This window comes from Sinocyclocheilus anshuiensis, unplaced genomic scaffold (genome assembly GCF_001515605.1).
Source record: "Sinocyclocheilus anshuiensis isolate Anshui unplaced genomic scaffold, SAMN03320099.WGS_v1.1 scaffold140, whole genome shotgun sequence".
In the NCBI taxonomy this organism is placed as follows: domain Eukaryota; kingdom Metazoa; phylum Chordata; class Actinopteri; order Cypriniformes; family Cyprinidae; genus Sinocyclocheilus; species Sinocyclocheilus anshuiensis.
In genome coordinates, this window is record NW_015554147.1 from 2,109,455 (window position 1) to 2,123,167 (window position 13,713).

Below are 13,713 nucleotides of genomic sequence, written 5' to 3' on the forward strand. Positions count from 1 at the left end.
GAACAGGACATCCAGACTAAAACTGTGGCATTTATGCTCTCACAGAAATTCACTAAAATATAATGTCCTCTACAGAGGACACAAGTCTATGCCTGGGTCCCAGGGATATGATATGATATAATATAATATTCAAAATGAGAGACAGAAACTGAATCATTAGTCAACAGATTCGTTCAGAACACTGCTTCATTCAGGATCAAAGCCAGCCACTCCTGTGTTGTTTGGGGACACTACGGTTGATTCTTGTCTTAGTTATAATCTTTGTCAGAGCAAAAATAGACAATGTAGCTGGGAATATTGTGTCTAAAATGTAAGAATTTTAAATTCTTGTTTATCAAACTCAGGAGATTATGTGTGAAAATAACTGCTAAGGTAAACCGTATTAGGTGAAAATATTTTTGGAGTATATCTTCAATTATTTACCTTTATTATATTATCACGATGTACTTTGAGTTGGAAGTCTGACAGTCTTTGAAATGTCGATCTTTATGTTTCTAGAAAAATCACACAAACATACGAGGCAGTCAATGTTGGTGCAGAGTGCTAATATGTGAAAAAATGTGACATAAAACTCATCACGCGTGTTCTGTTTTCTAGAACAGATTTACAGTTATACATGGTTTAACAAATTAAAGATAATTTACACACACAGTAGCCTCCATGTAGTTAGGACACGAAGGTGCTAATTACAGAACAAATGAAAAAGGAGACATTTGACATATCACAAGCTGTATTTATCAAGGAATTAACTGTACAGAGTCAGTCAGGATCTGAATTATACAGCATTCATTCATTCACTGATTCCATGTGTATTAGTGTCACCCTTGAACAGTGGCTGTGAGTGAGAATGAGAGTGGTTTCATCATGCACAGCAGTACCATTACAGGGACAATGTTATTCATGCAACCTGAATTGCCCACTTTCCTTTCGATTCCTTTCCTTTGAGCTTTGGAGAAATAACCCCACGGATATTCAAAACTGATATTAAAAATGTTCTTATTTCACAGTAGAAAAAAGAGAGCATTTTTGTTTGTACAGAAGCAATTACAGTTTGTACAGGGCATTGAGCTGCTGAGCTAAAACCAGTGGTGCTTAAGGGTCTGACACTATAGACGTGACATGGGGAGTGAGTTTCAGTCATACCCAAACATTTAAAGCAGATAAATCTGCCATAAATCCCGCTTAACGTGTGATACTGTATATATAAAAGTAATTGAACAACTTTTAAGACTATACAGTAGATATCACAAGAACCTTGAAAAACATTAGAGCAGTAGCTGAAGTAGACAAGGCTATTAAACCATACAACAATATGTATTTACTGTTGGGGTTGTGCTTTCTGTTGATCCAATGGATCAGATCCATCATGGATTTAATAACATTTTATAAATGTTTCCAAATGCTTCCAGTTACAACAAATTGTACGCCTCAGCAGTTTCAAGTCCATTAACTTGTATGTGATGGAAGCAGCAGGTATAAATGTGTGTATGCAGATGTATGAATGAGAGTGTGAGCCGGGGGTTTTCATGCAGAATTTTCTCTGCATGATTTCTTCAAACAATTAGCTGAATGAATGCATTGTTTTATAGTACTGCTAGCTGATCACAAAACGCAGCAACTTGTCCCAGACCCTCAAGCACCAATCCTCCGCTCACAATAGCACTGTGCAATGGGGCAGTAATTTAGTGCAAAGGAAAAGTTGCATAAATTTTTACTTGCAAGTGTATACATTTTTTTTTTTCCGTTCACCATCACCTTGGATACTTTTACTGCATACCCTCTGTCTGTATAAGTTATTTTATTGCATAAAAATACGATTTTTCGTACCAAAAAGTAGACTTGGAGACAAAACCAAGGGCATCAAAGGAAGAGAAATTCAGACCCAGACACAGAAAGCTCTTTTGATATATACTGTATACAATGCTTTGAGAGTGTATAGAGAAATAAGAGCTGACAATTGTATATTTAAAAACAGGGACATTACAAAAGCATTTGCATGATGCTCTGTTCAGATAAAGGAACAATCATGAGCTTGCAGAGAAAAAAAATGTACATGAACATCATCTCCTCCCTCTCAATGACTGGTTTACATTTTTCTTTACAGATAGAGGACCATTGCTTCTAATATTATTAAGACTTTTCTTTTTTAGTTACATTTAAAGACGACGTGTTAAGGAGGACTACAGCTGACAGACTTTGGGACGATGAGGCACAAATATAATACCTGAAACCATTACGTTTCCGTTCAACACACACACTTTGACATTTCATTTCAACCCTGTATGTTGCATGAAAAATCGCATGTCATTACGTAGTTAGCTCATTTTCAACTGCAGTGTGTGCATGTACAGTATATTATGGATGGATCTCAAAAGAACCAAATTGGATTTGTGTCATCATTTGCAGAGCTGTCTAAAGCATGTACCGCTTTTCTTGCAATATACCTTGCATTTTTGCTAGCTATGGGCTTTCTATACTATCACCTGCAGAACTACACAATTCAAAGATGTATTTAACACCGTTTCTGCCAATCATGAGAAACAATCACATAATAACATCTGCATGGCATCCAACTGCCATCTTACAAACGCACATTACCAGTTAAATCAAACGCCTGCATCCATTCAGCCCTCAGTGCAATGTTTGGAAATAATGTTGGGAGAAAGTGACAAAAGGCTAAAACAAAAGTTTTACAAAACAATCAGTTCTGTGCTTGGAAGACTTTTGAGGATAAATAAAATGATGTAAACCCGATCTCACGTTCAGAATAGCTTGATGACGAATGCAATGCATACATGCATAGACACATACACACAACTGATTTGGTAATCTGTCATTAAAAGAGCAAATTAACTCACACTCGACATTTAATGCATAATATGAGATTAATGGTTGAGACTTTCCTGCACATTGGGAAAACTCATGTACGAAACCAACAAACCCTAGTAATCAAATCTGACAATACACACTCACAGCAGGTGAGCTGCTTCCCTTTATTTGAAACAGACAGTTTATTTCTTCATTTGAAAGTTAAACCTTGTAGGCATGCTCTGATATGTCATATGCCATTCAAACATGTGGTCTACAAAGTGGCAAGACGAGAATCAAAATCGTGTGTAAGAGCCAATGAATACAAATCAACACGTTAACAGTATAAAAGAGCAAAACAACTTACAAAATAAACAGACAAATCATGCTCTTCAGAAAAAGACTAACCTCGAGAAAGATTTTGGCATATTTCCATTTTCTTCAGCGCGAGATTGTATAGAACTGATGTTGAGACGTACAATATACAAAGAGAGAGACGGGTACACATACATATGGGTCATCTTTTTCATAGACGGATTAGAAAATAATCTTCGTGAGCTACTTTACTATAAATAACATCTTTCTCTTTTATCCTCCATTTGCCTATGCTATCAGCTCTTTGGCCCATATGGAGCTCCTGAATTGTCATGGTCCTCGGCAGCCACTAGAGGGCGCTCACTGACACATGACCTTCTTGCTTCTCCATGTTGCCTGATTCCACACTCAACTGGATAGCAAGAGATAAAGGGAGTTCACAGTGACGCCTTCGTTTCCTGATTCCGTCAGAGCACTGTCCTGGATTTCTGAAGTCCCGGCTCCTGTCTCACTGCTATCGTGTGCCTCATTTCTTCTTGCCTGTCTTTTTCTCAGGCTTTTCACCCTTGTCTGAGCGCACAGATCCCCCGTCGGCTCGGTCTGACTTTTCACCTCTTTCCGAACCGCCTGCCCTGCTGCCATCTCTGCGCGTTCCCTCGTCAGTAGATGAGGTAGTTGGATTGGTCTGCCCCTGTTTGCCAGTCTCTTCATGCTCACTTATACTGGTGTTTATACTTGTGATCCAGCTTTTTAGATCATCCTGCAGACCAAAGAGAGATTGAAGACTCATTTTCACACAAAAAAGTTGACCTGAATCAATTTAATGAGTTATAACCAGGCCCAAACAGAATCTGCAGCAGAGACCTCCATGGAAAGCTTTGGAGATTTTTGCAAAATCAAAACAAATTCACATTCTACACATTCCCCAACTCTTGCGTTTTTCTTTATTAAATATTTAGATTAATTTGATTAATGCTTTCTGCCAATAAATTTTCCTGTCAATAAGTGTACCCCAACCCTTGCGTTTTTCTTTATTAAATATTTAGATTAATTTGATTAATGCTTTCTGCCAATAAATTTTCCTGTCAATAAGTGTGTAGTCCCTGCTGGGACTGGACTACTAGCTGGTGGACTGGCTTGGTCAAAGTTTGAGCTGGTAAACCAACTTCCCATATGCTGGTTTAGGTATGTTTTGAAGCATGGCAGCTGGTTTGAGCTGGTTTAAGCTGGTCCTTAGATGGTATGAGCTGGTCCTGAGCAGGAGCTAGTTGATGAACCAGCTCATAAGAGATGGTCCTCACTGCAGAACACAAGATCCAGGGAGCGAGGTTGGATCCAGATCCAACTCCTCCCACCTTACATATACCTAAACCTACCCGTCTCCACCCCCTGATCCCTAAACCCATCCATCTCCACCCCTAAACCTACCATATCCACCCCCTAGATTTGGATCCAACCCCGCCCCGTGGATCTTTGTTCTGCAGTGAGGGGCTACTGGCTCATAACCAGCTTATAACCAGCTCAGGACCAACTAGGACCAGCTTAAACCAGCTCAAACCAGCGGCCATTCTTCAAAACATACCTAACCAGCATATCCTGGTTTTTTCAACAGGGATAAAACAGCAATAAACCAGCTTCTACAGTATGCTAAGTCAGCTTTGCTGAAAATATCTGCAGATTTCATCTAGGCCTGGTTTTGACTAAAATGTATTACCGAATTAAAGTCGGCCTAAAATTAGTGCAGAACTGAAAAAAATTTATTTGGAAACTAGGATAAAAAAAGCAACTCACCTCATCTTTAGCATGGAACAGAAACTCACTTCCATCGTTAGTTCTAAAATTATAAAGCAAAATTAATGTTATGCAAAGAGAACACTACACAAGTCATCAATCTTTTTGGAAAAGCTAGTAAAAGTGCTAATGAAGTACTTGAGTGTGAAGACATTCTTCTTCTTTTTGTAACCATTGTTGATATCACAGGCACAACGGCTCAGGTTGATAACCGGCTCGTTGTTGTAAGGTGTGGAGGTGTTCTTCGCATCCTTATAGAATCCCAGCTCACCTTTATTCAGCACACAGTACAGGTTCACCCAAGATCTGCTGTAGTGCGGGAGAGAAAGCAAAAGATTTGCCCATCAGAGCCCAGATGACACCATGCACCGACTACCTACTCACCTACTGAGACTGGGATGACCAGCCCTTAAGACTGAGCAAGACCAAACTGCTGCAGAGATCATTAGACCTTTAGAAAGAGATGGACAGATCATGGCTTACCTTTGTAGAGAGGGAGAAGAACAGTCAGCGGCAAAGAGAGCATTAGAAAGAAGAGAGATTTTGGTTAATGAGATATACTGCAATATAAACACAAATGCTAGTATGAAAATGGCTTCAGTGGACAAGCAGATTATGCACAAATACATGCTCCAAAAGAACAGACAGCCATTCTTTTGAGTTCCTTAAACTCCTCGATGCGATGAATTGTTTTGTGACTTGGGCCGCAAAGGTGCCGTATCCGGTCTTGTACGAAATTGCTATATAAAGCTGTGAAGGGTGAAGGCTTCATACCTTGCTAGCCATGGCTTCAGAGACTCAGCATCTGTTGGTCTTCTGACACAGTCACAGCCACCATCCAGGCTGATTTTAGTATTACCATGCATGTGGCAAGCAGTGCTAACAGCTAGCTATTTTCTGCCATTGCTTGATATGAAACTTGTAATCACAAATGACAGCCAAACAGCTGCTCCTCAGTTTAACTTCAGGAAACATTTTAGGCTTGTAAAGCATTCAAGCATATCCCAGTTTGACTTGAAACTTGGTGAAAGAAAATAAGAGCTGCTTTGTAATAACAAATGTTAGTGCTCTAAGCATCAGTACCTAATGCTAACAACAACATTAGCATAGCTTTGAATGACCAATCATACTGATTGGCATATTTGGTTTAGCCGTTTTCATGCTAATTCCATGCCATGTGCCCCTAATTTTTAGACCACAAAGTCCCACCTGTTCGAACTCTTCTTTTGGCCCTCAATGTCTATTTTGCGGAAGAGGAACCCTTCACGCTGGGCCAGGTGGGTAGGCGGCTGGGGTACTGGTGGACTGCTCTGGGCTGGCACAGACCTTGAGCGCCGTGTTTCGCCAGCTGGCTCCTTGGGTCGGGGTCTTCTTCTCGGTTTGGGTCTGTCGCGAGCACGTGGCCGGTCCAGTCTAGAAGTCTTCTCAGGAAAACCATTGGGTAGACGTGGAAGCTCTCCTCGGGCCTGAGTTGGAAATATCCAGCAATGTACACGTGATAAAATGTGGTTTAAAACAAGAGACAAACATTAGATTGTCCACACACCTGTGCTGCTTCTCTTTCCTGAAGCTGCTCCACAATCTCAGCTAGCGTCGACCTTTTGTCCCTGCCAACATAAAAGGGAAATCTGAGATCTGGAAATGCTATTTTGAATGGACAGAAAAGAAAGAAGTTGCTGGGGTACTTCAAAGCTTTAAAGTCAATATGGGAAAGCATTTACAATCCTTTTACTTCCTTCACGTGACAGATTAAACAGTTCAACATGACAAATTACAAGAAGAATTTATACATCAGGAATCGAGTGGATCATGAAAAGTGAATACGAATTGCAGTCGAGAAGTTATCCTTGAAATCTGTCCGTATTTATTTGAACCTCTACTTGCTATGAACTGACTTGGTGACCAGCATGTGGAAGCTTAAAGGTGAAGTTCACCTTTAAGAGAATCTCAATTATAACACTTCTCTTTCAAATCTAGCATTAGCACTGCTGTAACTTTTGTAATGTCTTTTGTAATGTGGATCGTTTGAGGTCACAAATACAGACACTCACCCGCCACCAGAGCGTCTGTCCGACTGCTCCCTGGCCTCCTGCTCGCTGCTGTCCTGTCTCTCCAGTCGGTGTCTGTCCCTCCGCCGCACCTCATGACCTTCCTGTTCACTAGATGTCTGTCTCTCCAGACTCCTCTCTGCCCTCCCAGCTCGTTCTCTCCACACCTCCTGAGGCAGCTCGTCCCTGCGTGCCTGAATCAGCTGCTCGGTGGATAGTTGTCTTTCCAACCGCGACTCCCTTGGAGGGGGATGCTGCTCCACCAACAGCTCTGAGCGACTGCTCCCGCTCCCTCCCACCATGCTGTTTAGGCGTTCCCTTCCTCCGCCTGGCTCCTGGAGCACCACCTCTGCCATCACGTTCTCATGATACCGCTCCCGCTCCCTGTCTCTCTCCAGTAGGGGGTGGACTGCCTCATGGATGTGTTCGATCTTCTGCTGTGGGACTTGGGCCTTGAATTCCGCTCGCAATTGGGTGACCTTATGATCCATAGAAGTGCCCAGTCCTGCAGCCACTCCAACAATCCCAGCATTCCTGGCTTCCTGAAGGCGATAAGTAGCAGCTCCATTCATGATGGGAGAGTAGTTGGCCACAGTAGAACCCAGTCTTCGGGCCACGGAAGAGGGAGAGGGCTGAGGGGTGATGCGCTCCACACGGGACTCGCCCTGCTCATATATGGTCTGTCTAATGATGGAGGAAGGGCTACTGCGAGCAGGAGAAGAGTCCTGAGGGTCCAAGAAAACCTTCCGTCCCAGCAAGGGAGTTGGGGGAAGCTTACTCTGCTCTGCCTTTATCTTCTCTACCTAAATCGTTAAACAAGAGAATCTCTTATTATTTATACACCCACACTTCCATTCTGTAACATAACTATAAAAATACATTATGCTATACACAATTCACCTTTTAGTAACATTTTTTTGAATTTCAGTAGGTAGACTATTGACACATTCAAACTATGGTAAAATTAATGAAAAGTAGAATTTTATGACAGTGACATCAGTGTGACATCCATTAGGATCCAATCCTAATGGATCCTCCAAACCTATTTTTTTCCTTAAAAAAACCCTTAACCAGCTAATCAAAGTCTTCATAATTACTCAAAACTTTTAAGTGTGTTTGTCCAGGTTGGAGCTAAACTCTGCAAGACATTGGCCCTTCAGGAACAGGACTGGATACCCCTGACCCTTGGGTTTGGTTGGCTGGTCTCTCTTACTGTGGTAAGACGGCGTAAAGAGCTGAAGCGTTCTTCCCATGTGGCCGCAGCTTTGCGAAAGGCTTCGTGTCTGCGAATCAGCTGCTCAACCTCATCCACACTGCCACCCAGTTCATTACTACTTAGGAAGGGTTCCTGAGCAGTGAGCCAGGCCTCTGCTACCACTGCTTCCTGAGCAAACTGATGCACCTCCAACACTGCGAAGGCACAGAAAGAGAGTGAGATGTTGTGAAGTGCATGACACTGATTACATAATTTATGCATAATGTTTGTTTTCCATTAGCCTCATTTCACCCACTGTGCTGCAACTCTTCCCAGTGTTTGTCCCATTTCTCAGTGAGCTCTTGCTGCTTGGCCAAAACCTTCTCCAGCTTTTCTTTGATCTGAAACGGTCAATACTCTATCGTCAGGTACAGACAGAAGACAGCTTGGAATATCATGTAGTCACCATCATTTAGGCTGGAAACATACTTTACAAAAGTGCACCATTGCAGACACAAAAGGATGGCCATTGCATTGGAAGCAGGCAGTTACATCGTACATACTTAATGTGCTTTCTTGAATTGCTGTGGCAGTAACAAGCCACAGTATTCAAATGGGAAAAAACTCTTTCAGATGTATTATTATTTAGGTAGCTACCTAAACTTAGTAACTTTTTAAATCAGGAAATTAACTGTAGAAGAAGAGTTTATGTTAGTACACACTATAGTGTTACTTGTAGCAATGTTGAGAATGCAATATGTAATTGCAGTCTGACACATTTTGGATTGCAACAATGCCTGAAATTAAACATGCATAGAGTATGTTTTGGGCCTTGTAGTGATTTCAGATCTGCAACAGTTTCTGAACAGGTTGTACTTTATATTTTGTGTCACCTCTTCTGATGCAGGGTTACGGGCAGCCAGTAGAGTCTTGCCCATCTCGATACACTGTAGGACGCTCTTGTTTCGGGCTTCCACCTCACTCTTGAGGCTCTGGTGATAGTTCATCAGGACCTCCACAGATGACACGTCCCTGCAAGCACCAGAGAGCCCATATCCCATTAGAGCTCTGAGGAAAGAGCTGACAGTGAGAGGAGAGAGAGTTACTTGGGCAAGAATGCATGAGCCAAGTCTGCCCACAGAAAGAAACAGCAACAGAAGGCTATTTTGGCACCATGAAGAGTGTCCATAATAGCTCCTGAGTTTTTGCAGTATTATAGGGTCTTTATTAAGACTTTCAAAATATACTAGACATATATACACTATAGCTCTGTTTCAAAACCTAGTGAGCTGCCAACATAGGTGCGCTCCCAATGCAAAATCTGTTCCAGCAAATGTCTTTTGGCAAAAAACCTTAAGGCAACAATGCAGAGAAGGCCATTCCAGAAAACATTACAACAAACTCAGTAGTGGAAAATGGTGGATTTTTCAAGAAAAAAATGTTGAATATAATTAATTAAATACAGAAAAGTATTGAAATTAAATTTTTTTTAAATTTAATTATTGTGAATACTGTGTATTTTTTTGTTTATTAGAGATTCCTTTTGTTAGTTTAGCAACATGCAATGTCAGACGCTATTGGAATCAATTTCTAAGTGAAGTCCTCTGTTCATTTCACATAAAAAGTGCCACTTGAAAAGCATTTGAAATTAGCATTTGAAATTAAAGCTCAAACAATTAGTCGACATTATCGACAACGACGGCAATAAAAAATGATCAACAAATATTTTTGTTGTCAAATAGACATTTGATCTCATATGACCTCATGTAAGGGGTCTGCAATAAAGCGGATTGACCAGCGTGGTGCTGTAGCGCAAGACTGTAATTCAGCCCTCCCACACGCAGTCCAATAGAAGAAGAAACATGGCGCTTGCGAGCAAGTGTATCTGACCCAAGCGGCAACCTTCTGGTCTCTCTCTTGAAACTAACACGGAAGTGACTTAAACTGCAATTCATCGACTGGCCGCTAGAGATTGGCTCCAAACGGGAGTCAATCCCATAGACACCCCCACCCCATGTTAAAATGCCCAACTTTACAGCAGAAAAAATATGTTGTACAGCCTGGTACAAAAATGCTCTTCAGAAACCTACGGGTGACGTCACGGACACTACGTCCATGTTTTTATACAGTCTATGATCTGACTGTGTCCCGCAGTAGTACACACCACACCCCTACAAATTAAACCTAATACTAAATGTTACACCTCCTAAAATGAAATTAGGCAATCGCTGATGTCGCCACTTCCGCTCTTCTTCTACTTCACTTTCCTCACTTTTAAAGGTTCACTATCACCACCCAGTGATGAGGCATACAGATTGTATTACATAGATCACCAGAAAGCTAAAGTCATCCCATGTTGTTTTCCAGTAAATTTTAATTTTGTGTAAGGAGTAGGGTTAGGGAAAGGTTTAGGGTTGGGGATAGGTTTTTAGCTATAATTATCATAGGTCTGTATCAATTTGATTATATGATTTATTTTATGTTTTACTAATAGCTGTTATTTCGCACTTCGTAAATTTCGTAACTGGAAAGCAATACAAGTAGGCTTACAAACACTTCATACATAAAACCTAAGATAATTTACTTGAAAAGATTGTTTTAGTCAATAACATCCACTCTTGTTTCTCTGGAGGAGGCTTAACTTGTAGTAGTAGACGTAACTTGGAGGGGCGTGGTTTGTAGTACTGCGGGATGCAGACAGACCCTTCTCTTTATGAAAGCATGTCAGAGTGCAAACGCAGCCCAACCAGTAGAGTGTGGGAAGGTTTTGCAAAACTACAAACAAAAAATGCTGTCATAAGTGAAGTCTCGGATATACTCATGTCAAAGTTTTTTTTATTTTTTTCGTTTTTCATTTAGTGGTAAAAAGAAGTTCAATATATGCAAGCAGCGTTTTGATGTTAGCAAACATCCTGATGGTGCCCGCGCTGCTGAGAGTGGTGTTTAGATGAATATTTTAATATATGCTGCACGCTTTCCTCTCAATAATAAGATAAACACACAACAAAAATGACAGTGGTGAGAAAACAGCAGTTAAGAAAGCATCTGATCATAGCGATGTGGATATGTCTGCACTGGCTCTGAATTTGTCAGTAAAGTCCAGTCATGTCACGTTTATTATAGCTTTTTATACAATAGATTGCTTTAAAGCAAGCAGCTTTACAATGTTAAACATGAAAAACAGTGTCAGTGTCGCTTTCAGTTAGAATTACAACTTGATTTAAATTAAGCTCAAGATTTAGCTCAGGACCATTTTTATTATCGCAACACTATAAGGTATTTTAAGAGAGATAATGTGAATAAAATGGTTTATCCAAAAATAACACCTCTCATCATTTACCTTTATTTTGTTCCATATCCAGATGACTTAAAAAAGGATATGTTAGGCAGATTGATACATCGGTCAGCTACCTTTTCATAGTTAATTAAATGATGAATGAGAATATCTCTCTGTTTGTAATCTCATTTGGTGTCCCAAATATATTTATTTTGTATTGTAAAAAAAATAACTGTATAATAATTGTAATTGTATACTAGTAATATAATTGTTTGATATTTTCAAAAGCTGAAGTGATTACCATGTTTTATTAGTTAGAATATGTATAGCTCAATATTTTAACTAATTGCAAAAGCTGAATAATCAAAGCCTACTGATTAATCAATGATTAGTTGATTAATGATTTGTTAGATGAATCTATTATCAAAATAATCGTTTGTTTCAGCCCTATTTCAAATTCTCTTAGGTTAGGTTGTACCCTAAGAATGTAGTTTTCTGTGTAAGTAGTAGACAGCATAGCAGCTCAATATGTTTTGCAACAGATCTATAGTGTTCCCATAGAGTGCTCTTAATGGATACTATTATGCTTAATCGTAATATGATGTATAAATACTATTGTGGTTCATGCACTTACCATCATATCACTTATTTGTGCTCACGGTATGATACCTATAGCACACTCCAGCGGCCACAGTGGCTGCTCTTCAGCTGACATGATGCAAACCTTCATGCATTACAATGTTAAAGCACATTAATGAGCTCCTAAGCAGAGAGCAAGTGTCCCAGCATGTGTCCTACCTTGGTTTCTCCCCGGTTCCTATCTGACAGATGATGCTGTCTATCCACATCAGCTGATCACGCACCATCCCAAAGAAGCGTAACTTGTCTGTTGCTGTGGTGATTTGCATTCGGCAGTCCTCACAGGATACGAGCAGCTCTTTCCACGCCTGCATCACTTCATGTTCCTGCATGGCAATGGCTTCTGCTTTCTCCCCGGCATAAACTGTTCGGAGCTGGGCTGCACTTTCCTGCAACTGTCTTATCTGAGGAAAACAGGAAAACTTCTTTATACAAATGTTGCCATTGTCATGCACTTTATTTCATCAAGTATTTTAGAGATGCATCTACAAACTTTACAGATTTATTTTGCACTCCTTGCATAAGGATGTGTTGCATCAGTTCACCTGTGTAACAAGTAGCTGAATATCATGTTCAAAAGTCTGCATAAGTCTCTGCAGAGTGCTGGTATTTGAAGTGCCTCCTTGACATGCGCGAACCTCAGGTAACCTCCGCTGCTTATCCTCAATCTGTGCTAAAACCTGAAACACACACACAGACTCATGCTATTCCACACATGCAGACACATGAGACCATTGTGGTCTAAGCTTTCATTCAGCATGAGCACTGCTCCTATTTATCATGAACACACAGTAAACACACAAACAGAGCTTAGTCTCCTCAATACCTGTAGCAGAAGGAAGCAATACCTCAGCATTATCCTACAAATATCACAGTGATAAAACAAAATATATACACAAAAAGCTTCCCAGGGCATTAAGGAAAACTAGGACTGTTATTCAACCAATAATATCAAGTACACTGCCCATTCAATATTCGTACTCATGCAAAAGTTGAAAAAGGGTTAGGGTGTTCTGGGTGGTTGCCAGGGTTTTGCTATGTGGTTGCTAAGGTGTACTGTGTGGTTGTTTATGTATTGCTATGTGTTTGCTAGGGTGTTCTGGGTGGTTGTATGCTATGCAGTTGCTAAGGTGTTCTCAATGGTTATTAACTCTTTCCCCGCCATTGACAGAATTTTCTGTCTTTTCGTGTTTTCACTGTCATACTGTAGGAGGCGATATTACACATCTTCTGAAAGAGCACTGAATCTCTGGATCAAACACGGCGAAGAAGCAGCAGAAACAAGCGATCGCATATGCAAGCAGATGCATGTGTAAAATAACACAATCATCAAACGTTAAACAGCATATAAATCAAAACTGCCTAACGTTACTGAATGAAATGTCGCCCCAGAAAGTGCTGTAGGACCATGCAAGCTTTAGGGGTGTTGATGAAAGCGATCTACTCCATGTTTTGATCATCGTTCTGTATTCAGTCTGGACATAGTCTTTGACAAAAACATGATTTCCTCAACTTTTTGTTCAAAATGTTGCATTTTTTAATGAAACTTGCCCACATTCAGGTGTTGATAATAAATCAATATTTATGTATGTGTGTATATATATATATATATATATATATATATATATAAAAAGAGGCTC

General features: G+C 40.3%; 1 protein-coding gene across 1 annotated transcript in view; it reads right to left on the bottom strand.

Moving 5' to 3' along the window:
• Nucleotides 1-2,154: 2,154 nt before the first annotated feature.
• LOC107670604 (spectrin beta chain, non-erythrocytic 4-like) overlaps nucleotides 2,155-13,713 on the bottom strand; it is a 77,030-nt gene continuing 65,471 nt past the window's right edge. The window contains exons 27-37 of the mRNA XM_016463246.1: nucleotides 12,619-12,753; nucleotides 12,233-12,477; nucleotides 9,051-9,189; nucleotides 8,474-8,558; nucleotides 8,176-8,372; nucleotides 6,966-7,765; nucleotides 6,461-6,521; nucleotides 6,124-6,380; nucleotides 5,053-5,220; nucleotides 4,915-4,957; nucleotides 2,155-3,883 (exon numbers count right to left, since the gene is read on the bottom strand). Of these exons, the coding sequence (XP_016318732.1) occupies nucleotides 3,650-3,883; nucleotides 4,915-4,957; nucleotides 5,053-5,220; nucleotides 6,124-6,380; nucleotides 6,461-6,521; nucleotides 6,966-7,765; nucleotides 8,176-8,372; nucleotides 8,474-8,558; nucleotides 9,051-9,189; nucleotides 12,233-12,477; nucleotides 12,619-12,753 (2,364 nt within the window). The 3' untranslated portion in view covers nucleotides 2,155-3,649. The remainder of the gene's footprint in view (nucleotides 3,884-4,914; nucleotides 4,958-5,052; nucleotides 5,221-6,123; nucleotides 6,381-6,460; nucleotides 6,522-6,965; nucleotides 7,766-8,175; nucleotides 8,373-8,473; nucleotides 8,559-9,050; nucleotides 9,190-12,232; nucleotides 12,478-12,618; nucleotides 12,754-13,713) is intronic.